This window comes from Agelaius phoeniceus, chromosome 5 (assembly GCF_051311805.1).
Source record: "Agelaius phoeniceus isolate bAgePho1 chromosome 5, bAgePho1.hap1, whole genome shotgun sequence".
Taxonomy (NCBI): Eukaryota; Metazoa; Chordata; class Aves; order Passeriformes; family Icteridae; genus Agelaius; species Agelaius phoeniceus.
In genome coordinates, this window is record NC_135269.1 from 25480346 (window position 1) to 25495895 (window position 15550).

The 15550-nt window shown below is 41.1% G+C and overlaps 1 protein-coding gene across 5 annotated transcripts in view; it reads right to left on the reverse strand.

Moving 5' to 3' along the window:
- LUC7L2 (LUC7 like 2, pre-mRNA splicing factor) overlaps window positions 1–13519 on the reverse strand; it is a 30036-nt gene extending 16517 nt beyond the window's left edge. For 2 of the 5 annotated variants that reach the window (XM_054630864.2, XM_054630863.2), the window contains exons 1-2: window positions 13259–13518; window positions 2709–2803 (exon numbers count right to left, since the gene is read on the reverse strand). In XM_054630864.2, the coding sequence (XP_054486839.1) occupies window positions 2709–2803; window positions 13259–13319 (156 nt within the window). In that variant the 5' untranslated portion in view covers window positions 13320–13518. Of the gene's footprint in view, window positions 1–2708; window positions 2804–3233; window positions 3340–4473; window positions 4545–13258 lie in introns of those variants that run through there. The other 3 variants (XM_054630862.2, XM_054630861.2, XM_077178649.1) reach the window with 3 other exon arrangements.
- Window positions 13520–15550: the final 2031 nt, after the last annotated feature.

The following is a 15550-nucleotide window of genomic DNA, read 5'->3' on the forward strand; positions in this document are numbered from 1 at the left end:
TAACAAACTTTTTTGTACAGAAAAAACCCAAACACCCACAAACAAAAACCCACCCCAAACTAAAACAACAAAAAGACTGCAATCATTAAGAGTAAAAGTGTTAATCCTGTAAGGCAAAAAACAAACAAATAAAAATCCTAACAACAAAAACCAACCAACCAAAAAACCAAGCAAAAAACCCACAAAAAAAAAATTCGTAGCTGCAAGTAGGAAAATTATTCACTGTCTCATCATCCAGGGTTTATAAAGTCTTACTAATTTCTTATTGTAAAATTTTCAGTTCAAAATGAATGAGCAAGCTCGTAAACCACTGACTTTTATATATAACTGGTGTCCAAGTGATCATTAACGCAAAAACACCTTCACCAGGCAGAGATACTTCTGACTGCTTGATTTGAAATTTCCCAGTCTAAAACCCAGCATCTTAGTAGCACAAAAACATATCCATAAAATAATCCCTAAAAAAATGTATAAACATACTACACCTTTACCAACACATACTGCAACCTGAGGAACATGGGTTTTTACTGTCTAGGGAAATCAAAGCCTTTGCAGAGTTTTGGAAATTTGGCCATTAAGGGAAAGAACACACCAAAATAACAGGGCCTACTCATATGAGTCACTTTGTTTGTCTTGTGTTATCTGTGAATGTCCTCCTTGAGTGGTTTCAAAGAGTGGGTGGCCTAGAGATGTATAGAAGTCTGCATTTTGCAGTGAGGAACAGTAATAAACAGTATCTAGGAATTGTAGATCATCTTGTGACACACCAAAAAAAGGCAATTCATATCCAGTATTTTACTGATAATCTAGTCAATATAGAGACTTAACCTCATAAAATGTCCCCAGAGAACTTACTCTTTCAGGAGCATTCAGAGACTTGAATTAAAAAAAAAGAAGTCACTCAAATTTTGCTACTATAGGTCTTGAATGCAAAGATGCATCAAGATCTTCCTAACAAAACTCTGGAGAAAACTTCACAGCCATTTTCTAAATCAGTGACAAACTGCTCAGTAAGACTCCATGCTTCCTGCCCTTTTAAAAACTGCTGTTAAGAGAGAAGGTCCATTCCTGTATATCTACAACCAGGTAAACAGCAGAACACGGCCTAGGTAAAGCCTGTCTCTTTTGAGTCCCCTTTCTACTACTCCCACTAAAAGGATTAAACTAGTCACTGCTTTTCTGCATCCAGATTTACACTGTGGAACACATTTTCTGGTATGATGAGTAATTGCATGAGGAAGGAAAAGACTGATATTCTCTAAAGAAGCAGTTTCATTTAGTATTCCAAGAGCTGCTGCAGCAAAATCTGGTATGAGGCTGAAGAAAACTTCCATTGAGGACTGAAACTGTGTCAGCTGCCCCAGCCAACATGACTAACCTGCAGTGTAAGAGGTGCTACTGCATGATACCTATGACTTTTATAGTTCTGAAAATGAACACTTCTTCACTTACAGCTGTTAAAGAAATGTTTGTTTATAGAAACTGGATCACAATGAAAAGCTGTCAAACAAATCTCTGACAAGTTTCTTCCTGTGGATTATGACCAATGCCTTTGTATGTTTTGATAGCATACCAGTATGTCCCAAGCAGGAGGTGTTTTGCTCACCACATAACCAAAGCACCATCCAACCTAACAGATGGGTTGATGGTGAAAAGAAACACACTGTTCTCCCCTTCCCCCATTTTGTTTGGACAGTAATGCACAAAATAGTTCAAAATAAAACTATATATACACATTGAGACACAATACTACTTCAAATAATCCCGAGACAGATTTTTCAGTACTTATTTTCCCTGATGCCAAAGGATAACAAAATGTGCCAACATGAATGAAAAAAGCTACCCTAGCAGCATTAAGAACAGTAGGCACGTGGGACTCTGTATCATCATACTTTATCTCTCTACCACTAATTATTCTAGTCATCAAACATTAGATCAAATAATCAATGAAATATTACTCACCTGCCTTTCACAAAATAATAAGCTACCTTAAATATGGATCACAAGGTAAAGCACAAGCACATTGACAAAGAAAAGCTGCTGGCCTGTGTCAGAGCCCCTTGTTTCCTATCCTCATGTAGTGGAACTGCTACTACAGAGTGCACAAATGTCCAAGTCAAACAAGTTATTAATATGCCATAAATTGAGATTTAAAAATTGCTTTAGAATTTATGACAATGGCACAGTAACTGTATAATGTACAGTAAGTGTCATTATCATATTAAACATATCTAAACTTTTAGAAATTTAATGATTTGAACTTTCAATTATTTTCATTAAAATATTTCTGAAGAGAAAAATCTCTGTACTTCTCTATACAAATACATCTTTGGAATACTCTCCCACTATAACATCCATTTTTAAGAAAGTAACTTCATAATTTATACATACAATATATTTTATTTCTTTCTATTACTTGCAACTGTACCACTGTAAGGCCACTCTGCTATAGCACAACTCACATCTGTAACCTTATGTGGCTTTTCATGTAAACGATGAAATTTAGGTAATAATTAGCACATAGAACAGAAGAATTCTAAAAATTAACTTCAAAACCCATAAATTAATTGTTCCTGAGAGTTCCTCTGAACTACCAGAGAGTGCTAGATAGTCCCTGAAACCCATGAAATTTAAGGAAATACTACAAAGAACAAATATAATCCAATTTCTGCACTTATCTAAATAAAACATGAAATTTAGCTACGTACAGTTCCAGAGAGCACATCATGAGGGCAACAGTTGAGAAGGTGGCTCTTGCACACTCGGTCATCACTGAATTTGATTCGCTGACGGGTGGTGTCACCTGCAATATAGAAATCAGCACGTTCCAGGTCAGAAACCTGTGGCAGTCAGGCATGTCCTGCAAATTACATGCAAAGCGTTAACAGTGCCCTGTCACATACTGAAGGTCTATGGAAACTAGAACTCAAAACACCCTATGCTTCTTTGGCAAACAACACCAAAACCACAAATGTGTGTTTTAATGCTCTATAATGCTATTTAAAAATCCTCTCACACTTCCCCTTCAAAAATGCAGCAGGAAAAGTGCTTGAAACCAGAAAGTCAGTATTAGCTTAAAAACACTTTGATACAATAGCATTTGTTAAATGAGCTATATAATTCTCTGTTCAGACTTTGCATGAAATAGTGACGTATTTCTATGCAAGAATTAGCATATCAAAGCAGCCTCATAAACACAAAATGAAACACATAGAGTCTTCACCAAATCCCACCTGATACTCGTTTTATGATTTTGCTCTTGGATGCAATGCACCCTTTAACATCTGATGGGAGTAGCATAAAGAGTTGGCAGAAGAATGATTTTAAATGCTTACAAACCTGAAAAAAAATCAAACATACGGGCATAGCCTATATGCAAAATATTTTAGAGGTGTTTGCATATCTCCATATGATAAACCTTTTTTCTTTTTTCTTCTATGTGCTGTTTGTTGGGCTGGAACATCTTAATTATATCTCATTGTGGCGGGTTGCAGCTCCTGCATCAGCAGAAGCATCAACGTGCCCAGACACTGAAGTTCAATTGCAAGGTTAAATAATCCCTTCCCGGAGCAAGACCTGAAGTCTTCAGAACAAAGTAACCAGCTGGTATTCTGGGGATGAGGGCTGAACATGTCTCCCTTTGAGTAAAATAATTGTCACTGTTTGAAATTCAGAAGAGAGATCACTGCAATGGCTCTCTTCTTGTTAAGACACAGGCATGATAAAACACCTCGATCTCTCCAAGGATGCAGCCTTTTTTTTTTAACATAATTTGAGATGATCTCTTTTAATTGAAAACCTACTGGTGAATTACTGAAGCAGAAAGAGCTGCTGGGAGAAAAAGGGACATACAGTGAGCTCAGATAGCAGCCTCTTCCATTTCATCAAATATTTTTGAGTGTAGATACATTTTGCAGTTATTCAAGTTTTCTTTAATGGCTTCATGATCTGAAACTCTAAACTTCTAGATTTGAAACTCTTAAACAATTCAAGAAGCCATATTCACTACTGAGGTTAACTACAAGAGAGAGGAATAAAAAACCTGTATAATTTTAGTCAAACCTTTCTTATTATGTAATCAGATTTAAAAATATTCATTCTATGTGTAGGATGCTAATATATAGCATTTTCAGATGGGCCATGTTTCAGATTATTAAGTAAACAAAAACTTTCATAAACAGCACAAGCTTAATTTGCCTGCAGGATACAACAGGTAAAACCTGTAACCCACACACCAAAGAGCTTCAAAGCAGTTCAACAATAGGTTTTCTAGAGGGCAACCTTACTGCTTGGTTATACTTACAGTACCAAAAATTCAGAGTAATCTCTTTATAATCATGCCTACTACTGCAGTAAAGAGTTTTGCTCTTCTTATTTTTTTTCTTTTTAGGAGGTGGATCTTTATTTTTTTAAACACATAACTGCGTTTGTTCCACATTCATTAACACATCTGAAAAGTTATTGATAACTCACGGCTCGGCGAATGCGGGGCCTTTCTGACACTCCCTTGCAGATTGATGTAGGCAGGCAAAGATACATTGAACCTTTATAAATAAAACAAGGGGCCAGATTGTTCAGTTTGTATAGAAAAATAGACTCTGCCAGCAATTTTAACACAGCATCTAGAAATACATGTTGACTGTAAAGATTCTTCTATATAAAGACACATCAACAAAATAAAGTATTTTAAAAAAACCCCAAAGCTGATGGCCTAATAGCCATAGGAGTCAAGGAGTTACCAAGACCAGAAAATTGCTGAAAGACTCATGTTCCTTAAGTAATGTTGGCAAATAGTATTTTCACAGACATTACCTCCAATTACCTTTTTCACACCTCTATCACAACTAGGTACTGATACTACAGCTGAAATACAGTCCTTTTTCATCAAAGTGACTAGAATGATAATCACAATTACCAACCAGAGGAAGACAACATAGGGAAAAAAAAAAAAAGTGGCAGAAACTGATCAACAACAACGTAAAGAATACTTTACACATTTGTATTTAAACTTCTATTCTTTCTGCACTGTGCCTTTATTTAAGCATTTAAAAAACTTTTAGAAAGGTTCCCTTACAAATATGATTGGGGTATTTACATTTTCTTTTCTACAAAAAGCAATTTTATACATTTGCATTTCTTTTTAATATATGCTGTTTCAGAAGGAAAAGTTTATTTAAAAAAAAGGTGTCGTATATCACATTCTAACAGAGACTGACTGTTGTGTCCCTCTGGCAGCTCATTTGCAAGTCTGATAGCCTCAGAAGAAAATGCTTTCATTCCTTCATGAATATTGTGAGCTCCAATATTCCTAAATAGTGCACACCTCTTGGCAAAGACAGAGGATTTATTCTGCTGCTGACCTACACATCAATCATCCTGAGAGTGTGATGGCCTGGGATCTACATAGGTTGCTGAGGGGGGGGAGGGAAGAATAAAATCTGTGGATCCACTATGCACCTGATATTCTGCCTACAAGAGCAAATGAGATTTATGCAGATGCCTTCTAAGAACTAAAACAACACAAACAGATGTGTTCTTAAGACAAGGACTTCTGCAGTACAGCAGGTAACCAAAATGCTACTTCTGCTTGTCAAACTATAGGGAAGTTGATGCCTTCTCTGTATGGTCAAACAAACAAGTGAATACTAAATCTAAATAATGAGTATCAAAAAAATATTTTTTTAAAAATATATTTTATGTATTCTGTAATAAGAAAGTAATACACCCAGGCACCAAGTGGCTGCAGTCACCTAAGTTTCAGAAGTACTCTTGAACATCTATAAAGAGGACACAATCACTGATATTTCAGACCTTATTACAAATTCTATTTTAATAGGTAAATAATTAAATCAGCTCAGAATAGCAGTTTATTTAACCCTGCCTCTGAAGAATAGCACAATATTCAACTACTTGATCTTTAAGACTTATGCTCATTACAGAAATGAAAGTAATTTACCAGGGCATTACAGGAGTCAACATCTATTACTGTAAGCCATCCCTGTGTTTCCAATTTGATTTTTTTCCACTAAAAGAAAAATAGTATAGTTGATAAAATTTATATGGAGAAAAGATAAATTAAATTTTCCCCAAGAAGCATCAGCTTTAATTTTACTGAAAGTACCTGTCCCAAACCACATTTCTCTAAGAGACTACTTTCCCAGTAAACAGAGAACTTTGAAACAGAACTGAAAAGAAAAAAAGCAAAACACCAAGGAAACTTCTATACTTGCACATTCCATATCTTTTACAAGCATAAGGAAGCTGCACACAAGATATACAAGTATTCGAGAGATTATGGCAGTAATGTAAACTTTCTAAAGGAAGTTTTCTATTTTGTATAAAACATACTGACTACAAAATTAACATCAATATTTAAGACCAGTGCATACTGCTGATTAAAGAACATCCAGAGGTTAAGCTTACAATGTGCACTTGTACTACACAATTCACTTTGAACTCCCAAGTCTAATCTATTAGCAGGCCACCACAATGTCATTCCTGTTCAGTATATTTTAATCACAAAGGAGCAGAACGAGCACTAATGCATCAACAATGCTTAGCATAGTAACACACTCATGACAATGACTTCTTTCATGCAGGATCTCTTACTATTCTGATGTACCCTAATACACTACTGTCAACAATCCCAAAGCACTAGTGAGAATAACCCTTTATAATCCAACTGTAACCTCTAATTGTAAACCAGTGGTGCAATCCATGCAAAGGAAACCAAGTGAATTTTCATTTTCATGTTGTTCACCTCCTGAACTAAGATACAGCAACAAAAAATGGTTAACTTTCCACTCAAATTTTTAAGCATGAGTCCCAACATGTTGGCAAAGGACTCTGAAAGCTTTATTCAAGAGCTACTAACAGGGTGGAGTATGTGTTTAAAAACTGTGTATCAAATTCCACCCGCAAAGCAAGCCCTGTCTAACCAGTATCCAACACCATTATTTAACTGAGGCTTATGCAGGCACAGAAGATCCTGTTCCTGCTGCACAGTGAAAGGGCAGCTAGTTCTGATCCTCTTCTCACTAAACACTGCTCATGTCCTGATCCTAACACTTTTAGAATAATACATATTTCTAACCAGGACTGCTTCTGTTTAACACCATGACTGAAGCAACACTAATTAATTCAGACTATAATGAGACCATCCTGTAGCCAATGCATTACAAGTCAAACAAATACAGGAATGGTCTTCCTTGAGGTATGAATATGCCCATTTGCTTCTTCATAAATGCCATTTTAGACAGCATCCCAAGTAGAGATAATTCCTCAAATTCTTCACTGTTCCCATAATTTTTTAAGGTTTGAACTATCAGAACTTTATAACAAAGCCAGAAAATACAGACAATTCCCTAAACACAGTCATTGCTCTTCAAACCTGACCACTCCTGATTGACAAATTGTCCTGGACACAAATAAAGCACCTTTTCATGAAGTTCATGTGTTCTGACTACTTTCAGATTTCTGAGCTGATTTCAGTTCAACATTCTGGGGAGGTTTTACAGAAATTCCTGTATATGAAATATTTTTCTCTACCTTTGCTGCTGCTCTGTATTTGAAAGCAGAGCTCTTGGAAGAGACTCTTGGCACCCTAGCCTGGCTCTCAGCCTGGAGCTACCCAAAATGGCTACAAAATTCTCAGCAATGATCTATCAAAGTTTAAACACACATACCACCTTCTACCTCCAAGAATGAAGCAAAGTGGAAACCAAAATCTACCTAACCCTGCAAATACCAACATAAACACTCCACCCATTGTTAAGTACACAGAATTTCTTCAATAATCCCATACTAAAACAAAGAAATTACAAAATAGGTTACAAGTTCCAGATTACACCTCTGTTACCATATAAAGCGTGCCACCAAACATAGGATGAATAAAATAAGCACAGGAGTGTCACTTCAATTCCTTCCAAACAACGAGGACAGGATTACTGACCACTACTAAGGATAACTGAAGCATAACCCAGAAAAACCAGTTAGGATGTGAACAGATGCAAAAAGGGTATTATAAGCTTCAAAGGAAGAAGAAGATGATCTACAACAAGAAAAGTGTGTTTGCTAGTAATAGCTGAAGAACTGAGTTGAAGACTTCAAACACAGCTCAGCTCAAAAAGCTGGCAGGTGAAGCAAAAGGAGGTGCTGACTGGCACTTTATACATACTGCTTCTATTTAAAGGCTCTGGAGATTTTTCTGCTAGTCACATAGCACAGTATTTGTTAAGATGCTTGGGAGAACCTTTTCATGACCACAGTCTCAGAAGCACAATGCACCTGTTTTTAAAGAGAACTGTCCCAGACTGCAAGGCAAGATGTATTCTATTTGCCATCTGTCTTCTGTTAAGCAGGCAGTTTTCCTTATCTCTTCCACAACCACTCCTCCCTCCGGGGGACATCTGCTGATAACAGCTACTGAATGTCACTGCATGACTGGTAAGAACTACAGCATCCCATTGTGAGATGCTCTGCCCATGAGGGAGGAGCCAAGCATTGCTACCCAGATACAATCTGGAGATTCTGGAACACCAGCAGGGCTTCTTCACTGGATTTCCCAGGGGACAGCAGCTGCCTCTTCTTCCACTGAATCTTCAGAGGAAGAATACACCTTTCTACAGGATCCCTGCCTCAAGAGAACCACACCTGACACTTCAGGAGGACTGCAGCCACAATTCCAATTCGACTGCTACTAACACCCTGACCCACAGGGTGTCAGGTTGTGTTCTGACTCTGTCAGTGTTGTTTTAGTTTGCAGCATTGTTTATTTTATCATTTTATTTTCTTCCCTATTAAAGAACTGTTATTGCCTGTGCCCGTATTTTTTTTGCCTGAGAGCCCCTTAATTTAAAATTTATAGCAATTCGGAGCAGAGGGGGGATATTTTACATTTTCCATTTCAGGGGAGGCTCCTGCCTTCCTTAGCAAGCACCTGTCTTTCCAAACCAAGACAAGAATCTAATTAACTTTGCTAGATTTTCATATTTCTAGACTGTGGTCTAATTTTGAAGCGGTGGCAATTATTTTAAAAACTCAAACCACCATCACATTTCTTTGCAACAGCCAAGTCTTAGCAGCTCCAAGATGTTCTGTGGCACCAGAGCCATTGGGATCTGCTGTGTCTGCACTACTGTCACAAGTAATGATCCTGCTTCAGCCTCTGCTTCCGACCAGTTCCTCAGGCTGACTCCAGCATTCACTCCTGCAGCAAGGCACAGCACATGACTGACCTGGTGGAAAATCAAACACTTGCACAAGATAAACTGATTCAAGATCAAATGGGATCCTCCCCATAAGGCCTTTTACAGAAAAGTTTTTTCAATCTTTGCCCATTTAAACTATATTATGGAAGAAGACCCAATCCTGGGGATACTAATATCAACTGTTAACATTTCACTCAATTTGCAAATGACTCAATTTATAGTTATGATCCTGTCTGTAAGGTTCACTCCTGTTTTCTGGAGAACAGGGATGGCAAAAGCAGGGTTTACCTAAGCGTACTATTAAAAAAAGCTTACTCAACTTTACAGTTCAAAACCAGTATTTTAAAAAATAAAAGTAATACTTTTCTATGGGCTATGTACTCCTAAATGACAAGTTTCTGCAGCTCCGGTAAACAACAAAAAAATCAACTTGAACTAACCTTTTAACTATTGATATATAGAATAAAAACTCTTTTAGTTCAAGTGATAACAGAAAAAAAACCCAAAAAAACCCCAAAAATATTAATATATAAGCACGTAAGATTAGCACCTGGTTTTCAGCACCACTTATTTCGTAATATTTGGAAAACCCAGATTATATATTCAGTAATTTATTTTTAAAGCCTCTCTAGGTATGGCAGGTTATCAGTACTTGGAATGCCATTTCAGAGATTTTTTTTCAGCCTGAAGTCATGACTATATTAAAAAAAGCCCAGCTTTTTACTAGCATCGAAATCAAAGATACTTTTTTTTTTTTTTTAATTTTGGCACTGTCCACATCCAATTCAGCTTTCCACTTGTCAGAGAAGTGTGCAAGAGAAGATTAACCTAGGTAATATGCAATGTATTTTAAAAAACTCACGTGCTTTTAAATAATAATTAATATGTGTTTTTCTCAGGTGTGTAAAATAACCACTCCTGCCATTCAGACATTTCTTTGCACTGACATCACCAACCCAACTGCTTTTCAGTTAACCCAGCTGTATTCTAAGAACAGCAACTCACTGGCAAGTCCTGAGAGGCACCGGCCAAGTCCCCTCAGTTCCACTCTCTGTCAGGTGTCTGTCACATGAGCAAAGGCAGGCACGGAGCAGGGAGCACTGGGCCTGGCAGCTGCCAAGAGGCTGCCGAGCCCCACATCCTGGCAGGTATCAGCCAGCAATGCCCTGTGACTGCAAGTGCATCCATCCTGCTGCCCAAACTCAGCCAAGGGAGGCAGCAGGCTGCCAAGGAAGTGGGGAAGCTCTCAGCTGTCCCTGCCCACAAGCACAGGGCCCTCTGGGAAAGGGCACAGCCAGGGGCAGGGGCAGCACACCCGCTTCTGGGTGGCCACATGCTCGGCAGCCCCGTTTGACAGAGAAGTCTCCTCTCTAGCACAGATGATTTTTCATTAATATTCTTACAGCCTTGTGGGTATTTTCTGAATCGCTGTGATCAATAGGAACTGTGCTTTCCAGGTGTTCTCAGAGCTTAACAGCAAATCTATAAAAACACTTAATCACTACACCTTCCAGGCTTTTCCTTTCTGGCCCTAGGGACACCAGTCATAATGAGTATGCACATTGTCCCACAAATTACAGCCTACAGCTCATCTCCTAAAACCATGTTTGAGCATCTGATTGTGGAATTTTCAAAATCATTTTCAGAGCATGTTCATATTTTCTACAAATGATACTAAAACCTGAAAGGGAAAAAAACCCCTACACATACTCAGGCACGGCTGCTGGTTTTAAATTTACCTCTGAGTTTTTTCTATTCCCACCGACGAGATCAAATGTTTGATCTACTTTTTCTAAAACAGGTAAGATTTTTAAGCCTTCATATTCTAGTCTTCTCAAAAAAACCTCAACCAAGACAAAAAGACCTGCCAGACTTTGTAAAGTATAAAACTAAAAAGCACGTTTGTAATATTGAATAGTATAAAACAAAAACATTGCCCAAGAAAGATTATTTTTTCAGAAACTCTATTGCATTTTAAACTCTAATGTGTTGCCAGGGAGAGCAAAATCAAAGGCAATGGGGATAAGTGGCGAAAATAAAGTTCTGACCTACCAAGAAATTAAAAAATTGACACATTCTAATGAAAAGCTGCAATTTGCATGTTAACAGAAATTGACTATTTGTCAAAGGTAACAGGAATATAAAAAAACCTAACGACCACAAACCCCACTATTCTCAAGCTTAGCAATATTTCAATGACCTTGAGCCTGGCCTTGGATTTATTACATACCAGCTCTGCAAAAAAAGGTTCATTTTCAATCCCTGTGTACAATTCAGTATAAATGATGCTGATGCTCCAGCTCCACTGGACTTTTTTTTTTTTTGTAAACTAGAATGGTGTTACACAGAGATCCTCAATCCAATAATGGAAACCAGCTTTACAAATCATCTTTTCTCCTTATCCTTCCCCATCCTACCCATTTTGTTTAAATGCTTCCTTTCTAGCCAGTTAGTTTGTGAACAGTTCAGCACATGTGGTTTAGGAATTACAGGGTGAGCAGGAGGGGGGGGAATACAATTATCAATACAATAACTGCCTTCTTACAAAGCCAGAGAAAATATAGCCTGAAATGGCTATTCTTGGTTTAGATTTTAGTCACTTAACATTTTTGGGCAGCTGTCTCAAGTAAATGACACTCTTCTCCCATCACACAACAGAAAATACTTTCAGAAACTGAAACGGCTCCTCCACCCGCCTGAAACCTTCTGTGTAATGTTAGGGTAGCACTGAGACAGCGATGTAGGTGCCAACACTGGGAAGACTTGAGTTCTATAAGCACAATGTTACTTTGCCAAGCACTCAGACATATGCAGCCACAACAGGAAGTATTGGAAAATGTTCTGAAGCAAGACAAAACCACCCCAAATTAGATCCTGTATGATGACAACTCACTAAACAGCCTTACTCTGGAAGACAATTTTCGCAGAACAGTAATTTAGAACTCTGCAGAAAGCATTCACGATACAAGGAGTATGCATAAACCAGTTACATTTTTCAAAATTCTAGATTATACTAAAAGAAGCTGTCATTTCACATGAGCCCAGTACCCAGAGATGATCAGGACATACAAGGTACGTCCCACTTCCACATCCTAGTCAGCGCACGGGGGAACAGGTAACCATTAATTTAACAAGTTAATTCCACAAACATAACACATCTGCAAGAGTGAGTACAGAGTATGAGTACCACATGCAGAACATTTAAATTACCTCTAATTGCTGCCTACCCTCGGGTGCAGAATTCTCTTGTTTGCAAGTTAAGAACTGCACAGCCTAAGCGGAACTGCTCTTCTCTAGCAGCTCCCCCAACTACCTGGATTTACGGGCGAGCGCCGGTTCAGACTTTCAAGCTGATCGCCATGCACTCCGACAAAAACTGCAGAAAGCTTTACGCAGCAATACTCTCCACTGTGTGATCGCAGAGCGACCTGAAACCTGACCGTACATCTCCTATCTCTCTCTGAGAGTGACTGCCTCCAGACGTTAAGCTTTTACTTGGCTGTTTAGGGCGCTTTTTTTTTACAGTTTGTCCACTTAGGTCAATCTCACATTGCCTTTCAGAAAGCAACAGCCATACCCGCCTGCTGGCTAACACGATGGTTCGGGCCACAATTTAGACAACTCTGTAACGACACAAAACCCCACCCTGCTCTGCTGAAGGGGCTGTTGGTCTGGGGGGATTTTTTTGGTCCTCCCCTCGATGATCAGAGTCTCTCAAGCGTGTGTGCCCCTGTATGGTGACCGGGCGAAAAGGGTGCGCGCCGCGTACACCGCCAGGAGCGGATCTCCAATAACAGCGGCACCGCCATTGCGGCCGCCCGGACAGCAGCCGGCGCCGGCAGCTCCGCGGGGGGAGGCGGCGCCCGGCTCCCCCCACCCCGCCGCCGACGGTCCTGGCAGCCCCGCCCCGCGAGGGGTGCGGGCAGCGGGCCTCGGGCCTGCCAATCACGGCGAACACCGCCCGGCCCGGCCGGTACCACCGTGACCTCCGGGGCGGCGGCGGCTCCGCCCCCTCCTCCCCGCCCCACCGCGGCCGGGGAAGCACTTACCGTCCCGGGACGTGCCCATGAGCTGGTCCAGCATGGCGCGCATCTGGGCCTGCGCCGACATCTTGAGCGCGGGGGGGGCCGGCGCGGCCCGGCCGAGTCACGCCGACAGCGGCCTACAAGGCCCGAGGCGCGGCGGGCGCTCGGCCCTGCCCCTCGCGTCACAGGCGGGGCCGCTCCCCCGCCGCCGCGGAGGGAGGGAGGGAGCGGGCGCTGCCCCCGCCCGGCTTTCCCGGTGGGAAGCGGAGCGGGAAACTCGCTTCGTGCCGGTGCCGCCGCCTCGCGCCCCCACACGCTCCCTCACTCCCGCTCCCTCCCGCGCCCGCCACGCGCGCGTGCCGGCGGGAACGGAAACCCACGCGCACGCGCCTTGCGCTCCTTCGTCCGCTCCGCGACGTCAGCACGGACGGGCCTTGGCGCTCGCACATTGGCCACGGCCTGCGCCGCTCGGCCAGTGACGCACCAAGCGCCGAAGCTCCTGATTGGGCCGCCGGTCTGGGCCCTTGGGGCGCGCTGATTGGCCAGAAAGGCCCGCGTGGCCGGTGTGACGTCACGGTCTCCGGGTCAGCGGCGGCGCCGGGCGCGGCTGGGGTCCCGGGCGGCCCCGGAGCGCAGCGGGGGGAGAGCTCCCGTCTGGGGACAGTTCCCTCTTGGACTGGCGTGCAGCACCACTGCCACGGCCCCTGCTTCCCTCAAGTATGGGTACAGTCGTGGTGAGACAAGTTACTCTGATACCCCGCTAATTGGAGAACCTCCCTTAAAACTGAGGCTATTTGGCTGATAATTCGACTTACAGGGCACCAAGGTCCATTAAAAAAAAAAAAACCCAAACGAATTTTTCCCATTCTAACGCCTGCATTTTGTGACTCTTCCTTTGTCAACCGTCGTGTTGCCATCTAGTGCCCAAACCCGTCACAAAGATCAGTTGTAATCGTCCCCAGGCGTTGTCGTGTTCAAGGTTAGCTCCATACGAATGAAAAAGGGCCACACGCAACCTCCCTAATAATAACCCCCCTCACCCCAATTATCTGTATTTCAGAAGGACTTGTAGAGAAGATGTTCTTCTGTAACACATTCAGGAAAAGATTCTCTACCCAGCGCTCTTCAGCTAATTAGGATATGTCCTGGCTTTGCTTTTTCTTTAAAATCTAAATTTACTTTTGTTAGTCATCACGTTGGATTGAAGGGGAAGTAAATGGAAGAGACACAGAGACACCAATGCTTGTTAGAAGTGTCTGTTTAGGTACCTTGGTATGCTTAGGGGAAATTTAGACTTTTTAGTGATTATTTACACCAACACCATACACACTTTAGCTCCTTCTACTCTTTAAAGAGCATCTGTGTCTGGCCAAATGATCACTTTTTTCTTTTTTTAAATTTTATTTTTAAATTTCCCTTCTCAAGCAATATACTACAGAATGCAGCGGCTTTCATTAAATAATGCTGAACAAGCAGTGTGTCACAGCCATTCTCAGTGTGTGGTGACATCCCACAACTTTATCTACTGAGCTGAAAATAGGTTGATACTTTTCCACCCATTATATCAAGGCTTTTGGAAAAAAACACCATTTAACTTGTGCGACTTGCAAACTGGAATTCTGGTCAACAGAACCCTAAAACTTGTAGTTCACATCTCCTTGCCTTACCTAAGCAGCCCAAATTTTCCCTGTTTTAAGGATCTGTTGTGCCTATCCACTATACTGTGGGGATTAAACCATTCCCAAGTTTTAAATACAGGGGAAGGAAGAAACAGACTCAGATGAACTGATTCTCTTTGCAATGCTTTTCTGACAAAACACTGTTTTCCCTGTCAGTAAAAAAACCCCAACAAACACACTCTAATTTTCTTGGAGTTGCCTCAGGCTTCTCCCCAGATAAACCTCACATTTTTAGCCATTTAAAGTCCTTCTTGTTATAGATTTCTTACATATCTTGCACACAATACAACACTCTCTTGCGAACAGCAACATCTCAAGGCCTTTTATAAAAAGAAACTCACTGCTCCAGATTTGTGAGGTGAGTCCCGTTTGTGCACCTCCCGTGACTGCCTAGAGTCAGTTCCCTTCAGGTTTTCTGAGATTCAGAGGGAGAGGGAAGCACAGGAAGCTGGCAGTCACTTCTCAGGGACAGGGAGAAACATGTAACTCATCTCTCTGAATCGCTACTGCTCACTCACCGCCATGGTAAAATTCAAAAGAATTTTTAAGGTGGAAGAGGTTTGTGCTACTGCAGTGCTCACCAGAACCCACAGACGCTCCACAGAAGTGACCTTTGTTCTTGGGAGAGTAGGGAATT